At 35.6% G+C, this 16,511-nt stretch overlaps 1 protein-coding gene across 4 annotated transcripts in view; it reads right to left on the bottom strand.

The window, feature by feature from the left end:
* POU2F1 (POU class 2 homeobox 1) overlaps positions 1–16,511 on the bottom strand; it is a 178,598-nt gene that overhangs the window by 48,351 nt on the left and 113,736 nt on the right. For all 4 annotated transcript variants that reach the window (XM_059935530.1, XM_059935547.1, XM_059935557.1 and 1 more), the window contains exons 3-4: positions 3,838–3,938; positions 1,521–1,574 (exon numbers count right to left, since the gene is read on the bottom strand). In XM_059935530.1, coding sequence (XP_059791513.1) covers positions 1,521–1,574; positions 3,838–3,938 — 155 coding nt within the window. The remainder of the gene's footprint in view (positions 1–1,520; positions 1,575–3,837; positions 3,939–16,511) is intronic.

Raw genomic sequence — 16,511 nt, 5'->3', positions numbered from 1 at the left:
CATGTCTTTGGTGGTCAGTCTAAAACTTCCTTATATACCATCTTATAAATTGATTACTTGACCCACAGAACTTCTCGTCTAATATTTTGAAAAACTATAAATTTAGCATCCCCCATCAAGTAACACACTAACTTAGAGGGAAAATGCTGCAGTCAAGAGGGAAAGAGAACATACTCTTGGAAAGGGGCACTGAGAGAAAATTTTATGGTAATTAAAACTGGTTATGCAGAGAATGAAAATTCTGCAAAGATTTGCATATTTCCCACCACCTGTTTTGGGGACTGCAGCAAGGCTAATTAACATAAAGGCTCTGATTAATTCTGCCAGTCACTGAGAGATAATTACAGTGCAAGACTGTAAACATTCCGTACTGGAGATACAGCCTGTTTGCCAACATCTCTCTAAGGGATGAAAGTTTACCATGGCAACCAAGGCAATTTTCCGCCTCCTCTCTCTCAGAAAGGAAGGTCACATTATCTCCTTTTCTTTTCTCTTCTTGTCTCCATGTGTTAGTAGGTCCATACTCTACTCGGTTTCATGGAATGCTCAACCCAAGGTCTTTAGTCATTAGCAACACTGAAATCAACCTTCCAGAATACTGTTGTTTCCTCTTGACTGTTAGTTACGTAAACACTATAATGAAAGGAAGTAGCAGGTTGATTGAAATATCATGGAGTCATGCATAATACTTGAACTTTGCACGTTTTACCATATGGTTCATAGAAACAAAGCACCCAGATTTAAGTGTTGTCTTCAAAATTTTGACTGTATGAAGCTCATTAATGTTTATAAATATGTTTAATTGCAATCCTCAAACTCACAACATTTTAGAGCAGAGAGGACCCCTGGCGATCTTCTAAACTTCCCCACTTAAATACATGCAGTTGCCCCTTGGTATCCACAGAGGATTAGTCCCAGGACCCCCCATGGACACCAAAATCTGTGGATGCTCAAGTCCCTCACAGTCAGCCAGCCCTCTGTACCAGCAGATGTGGAACCTTGGGATAGGGAGGGCCAACTGTATAAGAAAAAAATGCGCCCCAGGAGGTTAAGTGACTTGCCAAAGTTCAAACAGCTAGTTAGCGGCAGGATGAGAATTCAAACCTAGGACCTCTGTCTTTCATTCCAGTGCTCTTTCCTATACTATAGTGTTTTCCTAAGATATGAAAAATGATAAATAAAAAGAAATTTGGAAACAAAAGGACATTTAAGGTATTCTTTGGCTTTGTGTTTAGGCATGTGTTATGGCTGTACAACTGAGAAACATTTTTACCAAACTTACATATAAAACTTTGAAAGTAGACTTTTCTTGTTCACCTTTGGACATTCACAGTGGCATAATATAAAATGGCTTTTCATTAATGGCAACGATTATCATTATTTAAATCTTTATGAGATTCAGTAAGAAAAAAAGTAATAATTCTAAGTATTTTCATTATAAAATTATTGCATACTCATTACAGAAAAATATGGTAAAAATGAATAGAAAAATTGATCCATAATCCCATGTCCCAGCTTACCTGTACATTTAAAGACTGAGCAGCAGCCTGTAAACTTGTTCCAGCGAGCTGGACCTATTAAGTAAAGAAATCGGGGAAGTTCTAGTCTAATACTGTTGGCATCCATCATTAGAGGTTGTCATCAACAAGCCTCTACAAATGTATGTTTTACTGAGTTAGAACCAAGTGTTATTTATAGTGTATTCCTTCCCAAAGTATATAACCTGATCTAATTGTGATGAAACATCAGACAAATTCAAATTGAGCAACACTGTACAAAATAACTGGATTGTTATATAAACTAGGATAGAATAAATGGAAACCAACTCTAGAATGGCAGCAGTGGGAATTAGAAGTAGGAAACATGAAAAGTATTTCAAGGTGCTACATAGGATCGTGGCAACTGACTGGATATAGGTGAAGAAAAAAAAAGTCATGTATTATTCCAGGTTCAAATTTGGAAGACTCGGAAAATGGTAGTGTCATTAACGTGAAGATAAGAGTTCCATTTTGGATTTACCACATAGCATCAAGATTCCCTGAACTTAAATATAAGTGTTGGTATGGAGATCAGTATAGAGTTCAGAGATAACTAAAATTAACTGAGTGCTGTTTCCTTTATTTAAACTGAAAGTCCTGTGAGTTGAAATAAGAACCCTCCCCCCAAAAAAAACAAAAAAGAGAGAGAAAAGAGAAGAAAAGCAGCTAAAACAGAACAAAATCCAGAGATTTCTGGAGAACACATTTTAGACGTAGTGTAACCAAGGGAGAACTATATGAAAAGATAGTATGTTTAAGACCAAAGGCTAAGAAGTCAGTCAAAGAGCCAGAGGAAAGAGTTTCAGGTACAAAGATTTAAAGGAGATAAAGTTTCTTTGTGATTTTATTTAAATCATGATGTTTCTGGGTAAAAGTTTGTTGAGGAACAAGATATTTACAAGTCTTAAAGTATCTCCTCATTATTTACTAATTATGAGGAAGAAAGTTACCTTTACAGTAGACAAATCTGAGACTCTACCTTAATCAAATGGTCAAATTCAGTATCACAATAATGGGACAAGTTGACATATATATATACACACAAAATCTATGTGTACAAACACAAACACAAACACAGATTAAGCATATATGGTAATAAAGTAACAATTAGTGATGCCAGATGAAGAGCTTTTGGTTGAAAATTGTTCTACGGTTATAACTTTTCTGTAGATTTGAAAGTTTTCAAAATAGAAAGTTGAAAATAAAAAGTGAGAGCATCCCTTTACAACTCCATTTAGTTAGCTCCCAACAACCTTTAAAACTTGGCTCAAAAATCATCCTCTCTACGATAAATGTCTTAGACTATACAGGATGAGTTAATCATTTCTTCGTCTGTATTCCCATATATTTTACCATTCATTCATTCATTTGTTCAACAAATAATTATTGAATATCTATTATTTTATGTCCATATGTGCTTTTCATTGAACCTCCACCACTAATACCATCAGGCACTACCATCACTAAAGTCACTACCACCAACACTGCTGACCAACACAATTTGAACACTAAATTGGTTCTAGGGTTTATCTGAGGTAAAGATCACCAAGTTACGCAAAGTATTGCTCTAATAAGTCATAAATAAATTTATCATAAATAAATCTTGATTTATGTTAACATAAATCAAGGGGTTGAGACACTCTGATAATCTGTCTCCCAAATGTTTTCATTGTTTTATTTACTTTCCATTTTCAACCAGTTCTCACATCCCAAAACTCTTGGGGCGTCAATGTTTGTTTTTATATTCCCTTTCCCTATACCTTAAAGCGAAAATGTGAATGAATAGAATCCACAGCCTGTTTTAGACTTAGGAGTAATTCATGTAACATAAGGGTAATAAAGTTGAACCCCAAATCAGGGGGCTCACAGTCAAGCAAAGGCTCTGAGTAGCCCAAATCAAAATGGTTTGAAACTGTTGTAAAGAAGGGCTATGAGCTGTGAGCTCAGAGCCGTACACAGCAGGCCTCAGGCAATGGGGGCTGCGTGGATGACTTCGTCATTTACTACCTTCAGTCAGCCACCACAGACCACACTCACAAGAACAGTAACCCGGTTGTTATACGTATATTCTGCTTGTAACAGGGAACTCTTTTGTTCACACAGCTGTGGGGTCAATAGCTATACAGTCAACTAAGCTATAGGATTCCATACTAACCATTCAGAATGACATGATTAGATGCTGATAGCACCAGGTTTTAATCAACTTAAACAGTCCCACATTCTGAAATCAATTCCCCAGGCCCTAGCATTCCATGCCTCCATTTTTTACTCTCACATATGGTTGAGCAGAACATTCTACCTGATGGAGATGTCCAAGGAAAGCCTGGGCCTGGGCTGTTGAGATTGCTCCTCCAACAGGCACAGGCTGCTTCTGAAAGTCCAGACCATTAGTTTGTGTGCCTAGAAAGCAAGCAAAATAATATAACTATTAAAAACTCAAAAACTGAAATAAGCACCAGACTTTTCTTAAACAGGTGCATTTATCAAGCACCTATTTTGTATAAGCATTTTTCTAAGTACCTCCAAGGAGGAGAAGAGATTCAAAAGAACAAGGAAATAGAGTAAAATGATTTTTCTTCAAAAGGTAGTACTGTAGGACAAGTACATGAACACAGATAAAGCTTAAGAAACAGAAACAAAACTATAAATAATGAATTACAATCATAAGATTGTGTTAATTCAGAAGGGAAAGCAGTGATTGGAGCAAGTGGGGTCAGAACAAGCTTGAAGAGGTGGCTTGAAGAAGAGATTATCATCATTATACTGTCGTGAAGACTGGTAGAGACAGAGTTCTAAGGGGGTACCAAGGCTCTCTTCTAGTCTCTCCCGTCTCAGTACTTGGCTTGGACAGAAGAAATTCACAGGTGACTTTGCCAAGACCAAGATGAATTTACACTTAACTTAAAATGCCTTAATAAATGACAATCTGACAGTAAAAGCAATCATTTACAAGATAAACAAAATGGTTTTACTAATTTCTTCAATCCCAAAGTATAGATTGCGGCATACATCTAATTAGCAAGAGCTGTGCTATCATTATAATTTTCTAAATGTTATGCCAGTGCCTTTAACCACGTATGCTGCAATCTAATGTTAGAATAGGACTAATCTATGGAAAGACATACCACCCTAATACCCAGAAATATTTTCTAAGTGATATAATACATTGTTTTTAAATGACTCTATCCAGCTCTTCCTTAGAAATAACCAGAATACTTTGTACTGAATAAAATATAACAGACTATGGGAACCTGCAAGAATCACTGAGTCATGTGAATATGGTACTGCGCTTCCATTTCCTGCCACTGGAACACCTCGTCTTCTCATCCTCACCCCTGTGTGTGTGCACACAGAGCAGACCAGTTAAACCAGTGCAAGTTAGAAACCTCAGGCAGTATTTCTAAAAGGGTGCTAACTTCTGCCATTATATATCCTAGCTAACTGCTAGCAAATGTATCACTTTAATAGAATAATTAGGTAGATCACATGACTCACAAGAGCTATTTAAGGTTTCTTTGAGATAATTACTAAAAAAGTGTACATATATTTCACCTCCTTGAAAAATCCCATAGTGATTGTTCTCTTATGGTTTTTCCTAAAATTTCTCATAGATAGGAAATATAGAACTACTTAGACATATACAGCTAATGAAATTAAAAGAGTACATGCTTGTTCAAGCAGTGAGAAACTAGTATGAAATAAAATTTAAGGTAACTAGGGTCACTTCCATAAGCCACATAGAGAAGTTTCACTATTTTAAAGTTGCACATTTTGTCATTAGCTGCTGTCTCTATCTTGATTCAGGAAATCATTACTTAAACATCAAGATTTTAAGATTGTGCACCATCAGAGAAACATGCTCAAGATATATTAAATAAATCAACAACGCTAAAAGAAGATAAGATTTTGAAAAACAGAGACAAGCACTTAGAGATTAACATATCACCAAATGAAGATGCCTTCCAGAACCAAATATTTCACTCTCATGGAGACCATAAAAATTCCACACACTGGTTCCATTTTCAAGTTCTCATAAAAATGATAACAAGCTTCTTGTAAATCACAAAGAACTATATAATGCAAGACTGACTGATTTCTGGTATCCCTACTACAAAGCCTACTCCAGTATCCTACAGGTAATGTGCCCTGGCTCAGCCTCTTGCGGGTGGGGAGGGGTGGCATAAAGGTATGGTATCCAAAGCATGGTTTGGTGAAAAAAATACTTAGACAACAACTCAGATAAGCAGAGGTCTAAGGCAGGTATTTTTCTTAAAATGAAGGTGCTGAGGTTCCATTGGGAGGTGAGAGGTAGAAGAAAGTAGACATTATATAGAAATCATTCTTGTAGAACATAACGACATAATCTGGACTAAAGAAGGAGAGGGGAACAGATACACACACACATGCACCCTAATCAGACTTGAGTATGAAGACAGTATGGAGAGACAGGGATGCTGGGAGCCAAAACCAAATGCGTGCCTGAGAAAACAGCAACATCCAAAGGAGCAACCAGGGAAATTAAAAGGTTGGGGGAGAGGGTGAATTACATAAGAAGTTTAACATAAGATATAGTATAGAGTTTGAGAAACCCTAATAAAACATCTAAGAAAGCTGATCCAGAGGAATTTAGAAATGACAGAGGCCAGAGCTGAAGAGTTTATAAGGTTGTCACTAGAACAGTATTACTGAGGTAAACTTCAGAGATCTTGTATACAACACCTCCTTGGTGAAGAAACAGAGATTAAGGGATATTAAATCAATTGCTCAAGATGTCATAGCTGGTTAGTGGAAGAGCTAAGACAAGGAATGGGTCCCTGATTCTACCTAAATTCACTCACAGAGAAGTGGTAGTTGATATTAGGAGAGTAAAAATGGCTATTAATTAAGAATGGATATATGTATAGATCTTAACTAACGATGGGGTTACATTCTGATAAACCCTTTCTAAATTGAAAATATCGTGAGTCAAAAATGCATTTAACACACCTAATCTACAGAACATCATAGCTTAGCCTGACCCACCTTAAATGTGCTCAGAACACTTAATGTTGACTATCTCATGTAACTTACTGAATAATGTACTGAAAGTGAAAACCAATGGCTGCATAGGTGCAGAATGGTTCTAAGTATATTGGTTGTTTCCCCTCCTGATCATGTGGCTGACTGGGAGCTGTGGCTGCTGCTGCCGCCCAGCATCTAGCCCAGGAAAAGATCAAAATTCAAGATTCGAAGTATGGTTTCTACTGAGTGCATATGGTTTTTGCACCATCATAAAGTTGAAAAATCCTAAGTTCGAATCATGGTAGGCTGGAGACCACCTATAGAGAAAAGAAGGTTGAAGATAAGAGGGCACCTACATTAGGAGATGTAAAGACAAAGAGTCAGAAGAAGCAGTTAGAAAAGTAGGAAACAACCCCCTCAAGACCAGTGTGCCTCAGGAGCCAGAGAAGAGAGAGCTGCAAGGACAGGGTAGTTTAGTACTATGATCAAATGGTACAGAAAAGATAAGGATTAAGTACTGAGAAAGAAGAAAGAAATTAATCTAAAGAGAACAGAAGAAAGGTAAGACTAAAAATTAATGAAATACGGGGAAAAACACATAACAGAAACATCACCTCGGTTCTTTCAAAAGAATCATATAACTTACAAACATCTGCTAAGTTAAAATAAAATCAAAGAGAAGGAGCAAATAATTTAAGGATAACAGAAAGGGCACAATCAAAAAATGTCACAGAAACCAAAAAGAAGATATTGTGAACCAATAAAATTAAAACTTAGAAACAGATAACTCTCTAGAAACTATAACTTATCAAGATTGACTCAAGAAGGAAAAAAAAAAAGCCAAAGAGTCCCACAGCATTTGAAGAAACTGAATTAGTAGATAAAAATCGCCCCAAAAAGAAAATGAAAAGCCTAGACAATTTTACTCTGCTTGCTTCCAAAAATTCAAGGAAAAATTAATTCCAATCCTATACACCTTTTCCAGAATGGAGTTAAAAAAAAGGAAACACTTCCTAACATTTTATGAGGCCAGCATAACCTTGATACCAAAACCTGACAAAGACAAGTATGAAAAAGAAAAAAGAAAAAGCAAAAAACAAGCCAGCTTTACTCATTAAATATATGGAAATATCCTAAATAATAATAACGAAAAAAATCTAGTAAGATAAAATATTGTGACTAAGATGCATTTATTCCAAGAATGCAAGATTGGTTTGGGGCTAAAAGAAACTCACATAATATGATTACCTACATTCATTGAAGGGGGAAAATCATACAATCATCTCAAAGGATGCAGAAAAATGCTTAGATAAAATTCAATATCCACTTATGATAAAAATTCTAGGTGTAGGAATAGAAAGAAGCTTCTCTAACTTGACAAAGAGTAACATTAAATGCACTCCCTTTAAGATTAAGAACAAGATAAGGGTGTTAGCTATTGTAAGGCTTAGCCAGCAAAATAAGGCAAGAAAACAGATAAGTTGGGAAAAAGAAATAGAACTTTCTTCTTAGATAATTTGATTATGAATATAGAATATCCTAAGGAATATAACAATTATCAGAATAAGACAGTTTAATAAGGTTGCAACACACAAAATCTATTTAAAAATTGCCTTTGTTATACACCAAATGAAAAAAAATGTAAACAATTTATCTATAGCACTTCGAAAATATAAAGTCCTGGGAATAAATCTCTCAAACTACAGCAAGTCCTATAAGCAGAAAATTATAAAACTTTATTTTAAAATAATAAAGAAGAGATAAATAAAGGCTCACTTATTGAAAGACAAAATTGTAAAGAAATCAGTTCTTCCCAGATTCATCTATGGATTCAAAGCAATTTCATATCAAAATCTCAACAAGTTATTTTCTTTCTTCTTTTCTTTCATTCTCTTTCTCGGGGCGGCGTGTGTATAACTGACAGGCTGAATCTAAAATTTAAATAGAAAGGCAAAGAGCCAACATGTTCTTTAAAACAAAAAGTAGAGGGACTTGCACTATCAAGATATCAAGACTCATCACAAGGCTATAATAATTAGGACAGTGTGATATTAGTGCAGGGATAAACAAACAGACCAGAAAAGATAGTCTGGAAACAAAGCCACACATATCTTTGGACACTTGAAACGTGACAGAGGTGGTACTGCAACTCAGTGAGGAAAGGATACAGTTTTCAATAAATGGATAACTAGGCATCAATTTGGGGAAAAAATGAAATTATTGTAGATCAATTCACACCATACCAAAAAAAATAAATAAATAAAAAATAAAAGAAAAAGAACATTTCAGGAGGATTAAAGACCTAAGTGTGAAGTGCAAAACTATTACATTTTTAGAAGACAATGTAAGAGAATATCATTATAACCTTGTTAAAGGGAAGAATTTCTTTATCATGACCCCAAACTTGAAAAGACATAAATTTAACTACTTTAAAAATTACAAGCGGGGGACTTCCCTGGCGGTCCAGTGGTTAGCACTCCGCGCTTCCAATGCAGGGGGCATGGGTTCGATCCCTGGTCGGGGAACTAGGATCCCACATGCTGCACGGGGCAGCAAAAAAAAAAAAAAAAATTACAAGCTTTGTTCATTAAAGGACTATGTAAAATTAATGAAAAAGAGAAAATATTTGCAATACATACAAACAACAAAGGAGTAGTATCCAGAACACACAAAGAACTCCTATGAATCAATTTAAAAAAAACCGAATAGAAAAATAAAACAGGAAAAATAAATGAATAAGAATTTCATGAAAGAAGAAACATAAATGGCCCACAATCGCAAGAAAGGATAATCAACATCCTTGGAAACTAGGGAAATACAATAGAATCCCAATGAGATAGCATTTTACACCCACTAGATTGGCTAAAACTACAAAGTTGGTTAATAGCAAGTTTTGGCGAGACTGCGAAATTCTCATCTGTTGTTGGTACCAGTATAAATCAGTACTAACGCTTTGGAAAATTGGTTGTGGCTGGCAGTACTGAGTAACACTGGAAAAAGTTCGGCAATTACACTATTAAGTAAATACTCTAGAGACTTTTTTACACATATGCATCAAGAGATAAGTACAAAATTATTTACAGCAGTAATGTTTATAATAGCAAAAGCCTAAAAACAATGAAAATGTCCATCAGTAACAGAATGGATAGAAAAATTGTGATACATTCATATAATGGGATTATATATCCAATGATAATGAATTACAGATATATGTACCAACTTGGATGAATCCCCAAAACATAATGTTGAACAAAAGAAACCAGTCATAGAATATATATAGTATGATTCAACTTACAAAATGGAAACAGGTAAATCTAAGTAATATATTATTTGAGGATAATAAATACATAGATGAAAAAAATGGAAAGAAAAGCAATGTGATCATTAACACTAAATTCAGGATGATGGTTACCTCTGTGGTAGAAGCATATGATCAGAGTGGACCTACAGTGGCCTTCTGGGACATGGTAACTGTTTTGTGGCCAGACTGGTAGACACATGAGTGCTTAAACCATACATACATGTTTACATACAGGCTTTTACAATTACTGCTTTTATATTAAAACAATAAAAGAAAAACATCAACAATGACCAAAGAGTTGCAAAAAGTTTTGGGGACACATCCAGAGAGCAAGAAGGAAAGAAAAAAGCAGGTGGTAATGAAGTCAAGGTGGTAAGTGGGGCTCATTTATTCCAGTAAGTCTGGCAGTGGTGGGAGCAAGAGAGGATGGTAGTTCAAAGGGGTAGACAGGGTGGAAGGAAAGGTTTATAGGCTGATGAAACCTGAGTCTACTGAAAAATTGAGAGGAAAGATTCTATAGGAAGCGATACACTGAAGATGTTAAGAACAAAAAGGGGCAGGAACCTGAAGGATATGAGAAGAGACAGAATTAAGAGTGAAATGTAGAGGATTATAATAATGGAGAAGAAGGATATTTCTTTCTTCCTTTTTTTTTTCGGCCGCACCATGTGGCTTATGGGATCTTAGTTCCTCAACCAGGGATTGAACCTGGGCCCCCGGCAGTGGAAGCGTGGGGTCCTAACCACTGTAAAGCCAGGGAATTCCTGATATTTCTTTCTTAGATGCAAAAGAAAAGGAGGAGGTGGTGAAAACAGAAAAAATGTAAAGTGATGAGGAGGAAGGTGGTGGGGCTAAATCAGATAGCTACAACTTTCTAAGTAATCAAAAGGTAGTCATTTTCAGAAAACAAAACAGCAAAACAGAAATAAGATAGGAAAGTTCTGGCCAAGAGAAAAGATTTGGAAATATGTAATGAGGAATGTGACAGAGAATCAATAGAAGTGAATCCAAGGACACCAGTTACAGTGAAGGCCCAGCTGAGAGAGAGGTGAAATTTACATGGAGTTTAAGAATTGGCAAATCCTCATCTCCCAGGAAGTTCTGTTTCTTTCTTCACAGTCAGCAGTCAAGGATGAAATATGCAAAGGTTTCCTCTCTTGACAAATAGTTCATACTTCCCAGATTTGCAGAGGTTTCAGGCTTTTCAACTCCTTTCAGTGCCCAGATCATATGCTACCTTTCTTTATGTTTCCCACCTCTCAAACACAAAAGCAATAATCTATAACTTCTATTTACTACTGCAACACATTTGATACTTCTTCAACATTTTGTAGGAAGGAGGAAAGAGATAAAACTGAGCTACAATACACACAAACATACCATGCTAAGGGAAAGAAACCAGACTCAAAGGGTACATCTGTATGATTTCATTTATACAACATTTTAGAAAAGGCAAAACTGAAAGGGACCATCAAAAGGAATGAATAAACCTCCCTGATTTACAAATGAGAAAAATAGAAAATATACAGAATCACTTCCACTGAAATAACTGAGCTGGACAGTAATTGAGCCCAGACTGAAATATAGACCTCCTTGCCTCTCTTCCCATTGCTCTTTCTACTATACCATTGTATGACCAAGGAGTCCAACTCAACACTGACTGGTGAAGAATATTAACTAAGTGACTAACCAGTAATTGCACCAAGGTCAGGCTCATAAAGAGATAGGAGATGATGAGGTGTAAGAATTTTGAACCTTTGGTTTCTACCTCATAGCTTGTTACTCCACCTATTTAACTCTACAATAAAATTTTTTTTAAATGTACCAAATCAAACTTTACAGTTCATGAGAAATAATACCATATTGAATAAAGACAACTATTGGCAAAATATGTCTCCAAAACACATCAAACACATCAAATGTTAACAGATACATGAATCTGTATTTTTCAAATTCGCTATCATGAGTATTACAATTAGTGGTAACAAATTTTGTTCAATTTCACTTTTCCTAAAATAAGCTTCCTTTCAATTTATCCTTCAATGTTGTCCCCAAAGCAATCAGTCTCTAATGTGATCTGTCTCTTAAAAAAGACTGACTTCTTAAAACTGTCACTGTTTGCAGATGACATGATACTATCATAGAGAATCCTAAAAATGCCACCAGAAAACTACTAGAGCTAATCAATGAATTCAGTAAAGTTGCAGGATACAAAATTAATGCACAGAAATCTCTTGCATTCTTATACACTAATGATGAAAAATCTGAAAGAGAAATTATGGAAACACTCCCATTTACCATTGCAATAAAAAGAATAAAATACCTAGGAATAAACCTACCTAGGTAGACAAAAGACCTGTCTGCGGAAAACTATAAGACACTGATGAAAGAAATTAAAGATGATACCAACAGATGGAGAGATATACCATGCTCTTGGATTGGAAGAATCAATATTGTGAAAATGACTATACTACCCAAAGCAATCTACAGATTCAATGCAATCCCTATCAAATTACCAATGGCATTTTTTACGGAACTAGATCATCTTAAAATTTGTAAGGAGACACAAAAGACCCCGAATAGCCAAAGCAGTCTTGAGGGAAAAAAACAGAGCTGGAGGAATCAGACTCCCTGACTTCAGACTATATTACAAAGCTACAGTAATCAAGACAATATGGTACTGGCACAAAAACAGAAATATAGATCAATGGAACAGGATAGAAAGCCCAGAGATAAACCCACGCACCTATGGTCAACTAATCTATGACAAAGGAGGCGAAGATACACAATGGAGAAAAGACAGTCTCTTCAATAAGTGGTGCTGGGAAAACTGGACAGCGACATGTAAAAGAATGAAATTAGAACACACCCTAACACCGTACACAAAAATAAACTCAAAATGGATTCGAGGGCTTCCCTGGTGGTGCAGTGGTTGAGAATCTGCCTGCCAATGCAGGGGACACGGGTTCAAGCCCTGGTCTGGGAAGATCCCACATGCCGCGGAGCAACTAGGCCCGTGAGCCACAACTACTGAGCCTGCACGACTGGAGCCTGTGTTCCGCAACAAGAGAGGCCGCGATAGTGAGAGGCCTGCGCACCATGATGAAGAGTGGCCCCCACTTGCCACAACTAGAGAAAGCCCTCGCACAGAAACGAAGACCCAACACAGCCAAAAAATAAATAAATAAATAAATAAATTTAAAAAGAAAAAAAAGAAATTACTAGGGCCTTATTGGCTATAAAAAAAAAAAAATGGATTCGAGACCTAAATGTAAGACCGGACACTATAAAACTCTTACAGGAAAACATAGGAAGAACACTCTTTGACATAAATCACAGCAAGATCTTTTTTGATCCACCTCCTAGAGTAATGGAAATAAAAACAAAAATAAACAAATGGGACCTAATGAAACTTCAAAGCTTTTGCACAGCAAAGGAAACCATAAACAAGACGAAAAGACAACCCTCAGAATGGGAGAAAATATTTGCAAATGAATCAATGGACAAAGGATTAATCTCCAAAATATATAAACAGCTCATTCAGCTCAATATTAAAGAAACAAACACCCCAATCCAAAAATGGGCAGAAGACCTAAATAGACATTTCTCCAAAGAAGACATACAGACGGCCACGAAGCACATGAAAAGATGCTCAACATCACTAATTATTAGAGAAATGCAAATCAAAACTACAATGAGGTATCACCTCACTCCTGTTAGAATGGGCATCATCAGAAAATCTACAAACAACAAATGCTGGAGAGGGTGTGGAGAAAAGGGAACCCTCTTGCACTGTTGGTGGGAATGTAAATTGATACAGCCACTATGGAGAACAGTATGGAGGTTCCTTAAAAAACTAAAAATAGCGTTGCCATATGATCCTGCAATCCCACTCCTGGGCATATACCCAGAGAAAACCATAATTCAAAAAGACATATGCACCCCAATGTTCACTGCAGCACTATTTACAATAGCCAAGTCATGGAAGCAACCTAAATGCCCAATGACAGACAAATGGATAAAGAAGATGTGGTACATATATACAACGGAATATTACGCAGCCATAAAAAGGAATGAAATTGAGTCATTTGTTGAGACGTGGATGGATCTAGAGACTGTCATACAGAGTGAAGTAAGTTAGAAAGAGAAAAACAAATATCGTATATTAACGCATGTATGTGGAACCTAGAAAAATGGTATAGATGAACCGGTTTGCAGGGCAGAAGTTGAGACACAGATGTAGAGAACAAACATATGGACACCAAGGGGGGAAAACCACGGTGGGGTGGGGTGGGGATGGTGGTGCGCTGAACTGGGCGAATGGGATTGATATGTATACACTGATGTGTATAAAAGTGATGACTAATAAGAACCTGCAGTATAAAAAAACAAACAAAGAAACAAAAAAACAACTAATACTAAACTTTCTTTGGGTTATTTGTATGGAAATATGTTAATATAAATGTTTCAGACATTACATGAAATTTCTAAAAATCTTGTATGTTCTGGTATAATGTTATAAGTCATAATTCTAGTTATTAGTTTAAGATGTGTATCTCAGAAATAACTAAATTTCCTTGTCAATTGCATTATTATGAACTTTCATCAAATCTTTAACCGTGGTCATTTTTAAGTCTTTTGTCATTTACAGACAGTTCTGGGTGTGCTCTGATGCTTTTGCAAAAATGTTCCTATAAAAGGGTTTCATCTTCAAGGAATTCATGGAAAAGACTCTGACAAGTACAGGTTTCTGGTAACTGACTATACTGCTGAACTGAATGAATAAGCATTTTCAGAACTCTAATGGAAAACTGATGAATTCATAAAAGTGCTAACAAAACATCAAGATGAAAAAAAAAAATAGGGACTTCCCTGGTGGTCCAGTGGTTAAGACTCCACGCTCCCAATGCAGGGGGCCTGGGTTTGATCCCTGGTCAGGGAACAAGATCCCACATGCCGCAACTGAAAGATCCCACAACTAAGACCTGGTGCAGCCAAATGAATAAATAAATATAAAAAAAAAAATTACATGGGACTGAGTGAACTGATGAGGATGAGTATAATTTTTGTGAATTTCTGTTTGAATAATAATAAAAAAAAAATCCCACAAGGACTCAGAGGCAAAAAATATACAAATCAATTTTCACTGCAAAGTAAAGGAGCTGTTACAGTGGAGGATTACTGGACTGAATGTCAATATTATGACATAGTATGAGTGTGTTTTGTATTTGGTAATTGCAATCATTGTTGCTTTTGTTGTGGTCATCCATTTACAATGCTTGGTGTCAGTTTATTTATCACTTGTAAAAATAAAATACAGTGTGTGTGTTGTGAAAAAAAAATGGATGAATGGGTAAAGAAGATGTGGTGTGTGTGTATGTATACACACACACACACACACACACACAAAATGGAATATGACTCAGCCATTAAAAAGAGGAAATCTTGCCATTTGTGACATGGATGGACCTTGAAGGTACTATGCTAAGTGAAATAAGTCAGACAGAGAAAGACAAATACTGTATGATTTCATTTGTATGTGGAATGTAAACACCAAACAAACAAAATAAATAAATGAACAAATAAAAATAAACACTTAAAAAAAAAAAAAAAAAGACTGACTTTGCTTTTCAAAATTCTATCCAGGAGTGCCTTTATTTTTTTGGTAGAGGGAGGACAGTCTTCTCATTATCTTAATCCTGTTGTCATTTCTCCACCAATGAGAATGGATATCTATGCCTTATGAACATTTATTTTAAAATGTATAAATGAGGGATGAAATACAACATACTAGGGAAGGAAGGACAAAGACAGGAAGAGAGGAGGTGTCAGAGAGAAAACTAAGGTTATACCCTCACAATAGGATCAAAATGCAGACTCCCTCCACCATCCTCTTTATCTCTGAAAGTCTAAGTTATCATTCAACATCCAGCCCAGAATCTACTTTTTTTTTTTTTAAGTACATTTCCTTTATCAGAATCTACTTTCTTTAAGAGGACTTTAAGGGTCAACCTAACTATAATCCTTCCCATATTGTAACTCCTATACAACCTAGTTTTTTTTTTTTTTAAACTGTTTACAGCTTTAATTTGCTTAGTAAACCAGGTCTGGTTTACTAAGGGCTGGTTATCTAAAGATAATATTAAACTATCACAAACTATAAAATTGAGTCCTTTTTTTTTAAATTGAAGTATAGTTGATTTACAATATTGTGTTAGTTTCAGGTATACAGCATAATGATTTGACGTTTGCAGATTATATTCCATTATAGGTTATTACAAGGTATTAGATATGATTCCTTCCTTGTGCTATATAGTAAATCCTTTTTGCGTATCTATTTTATGTATAGTAGTTTGTATAAATGAATCCCATATATATTGAGTCCTTAATGCTTAAAGCAATTAAAAAATATATGTACCTTTCTTTTCTTTATTTTTAAAATTAATTTTTATTGGAGTATAGTTGATTTACAATGTTGTGTTAGTTTCTGTTGTACAGCAAACTGAATCAGTTATACATATACATATATCCACTCTTTTTTAGATCCTATTCCCATATAGGTCATTACAGAGTACAACCTAGTTTTTAAGTAAGGACATTTAATCCTTATTTAAGAGATAACATTTAATATTTTCTAAACAGATCAACCCTTTGAGGCCTCAAAATTAAAA

The sequence above is a fragment of the Balaenoptera ricei genome, chromosome 1, assembly GCF_028023285.1.
Source record: "Balaenoptera ricei isolate mBalRic1 chromosome 1, mBalRic1.hap2, whole genome shotgun sequence".
NCBI classification, from domain to species: domain Eukaryota; kingdom Metazoa; phylum Chordata; class Mammalia; order Artiodactyla; family Balaenopteridae; genus Balaenoptera; species Balaenoptera ricei.
This window is presented reverse-complemented; position numbering and strand designations above follow the sequence as displayed.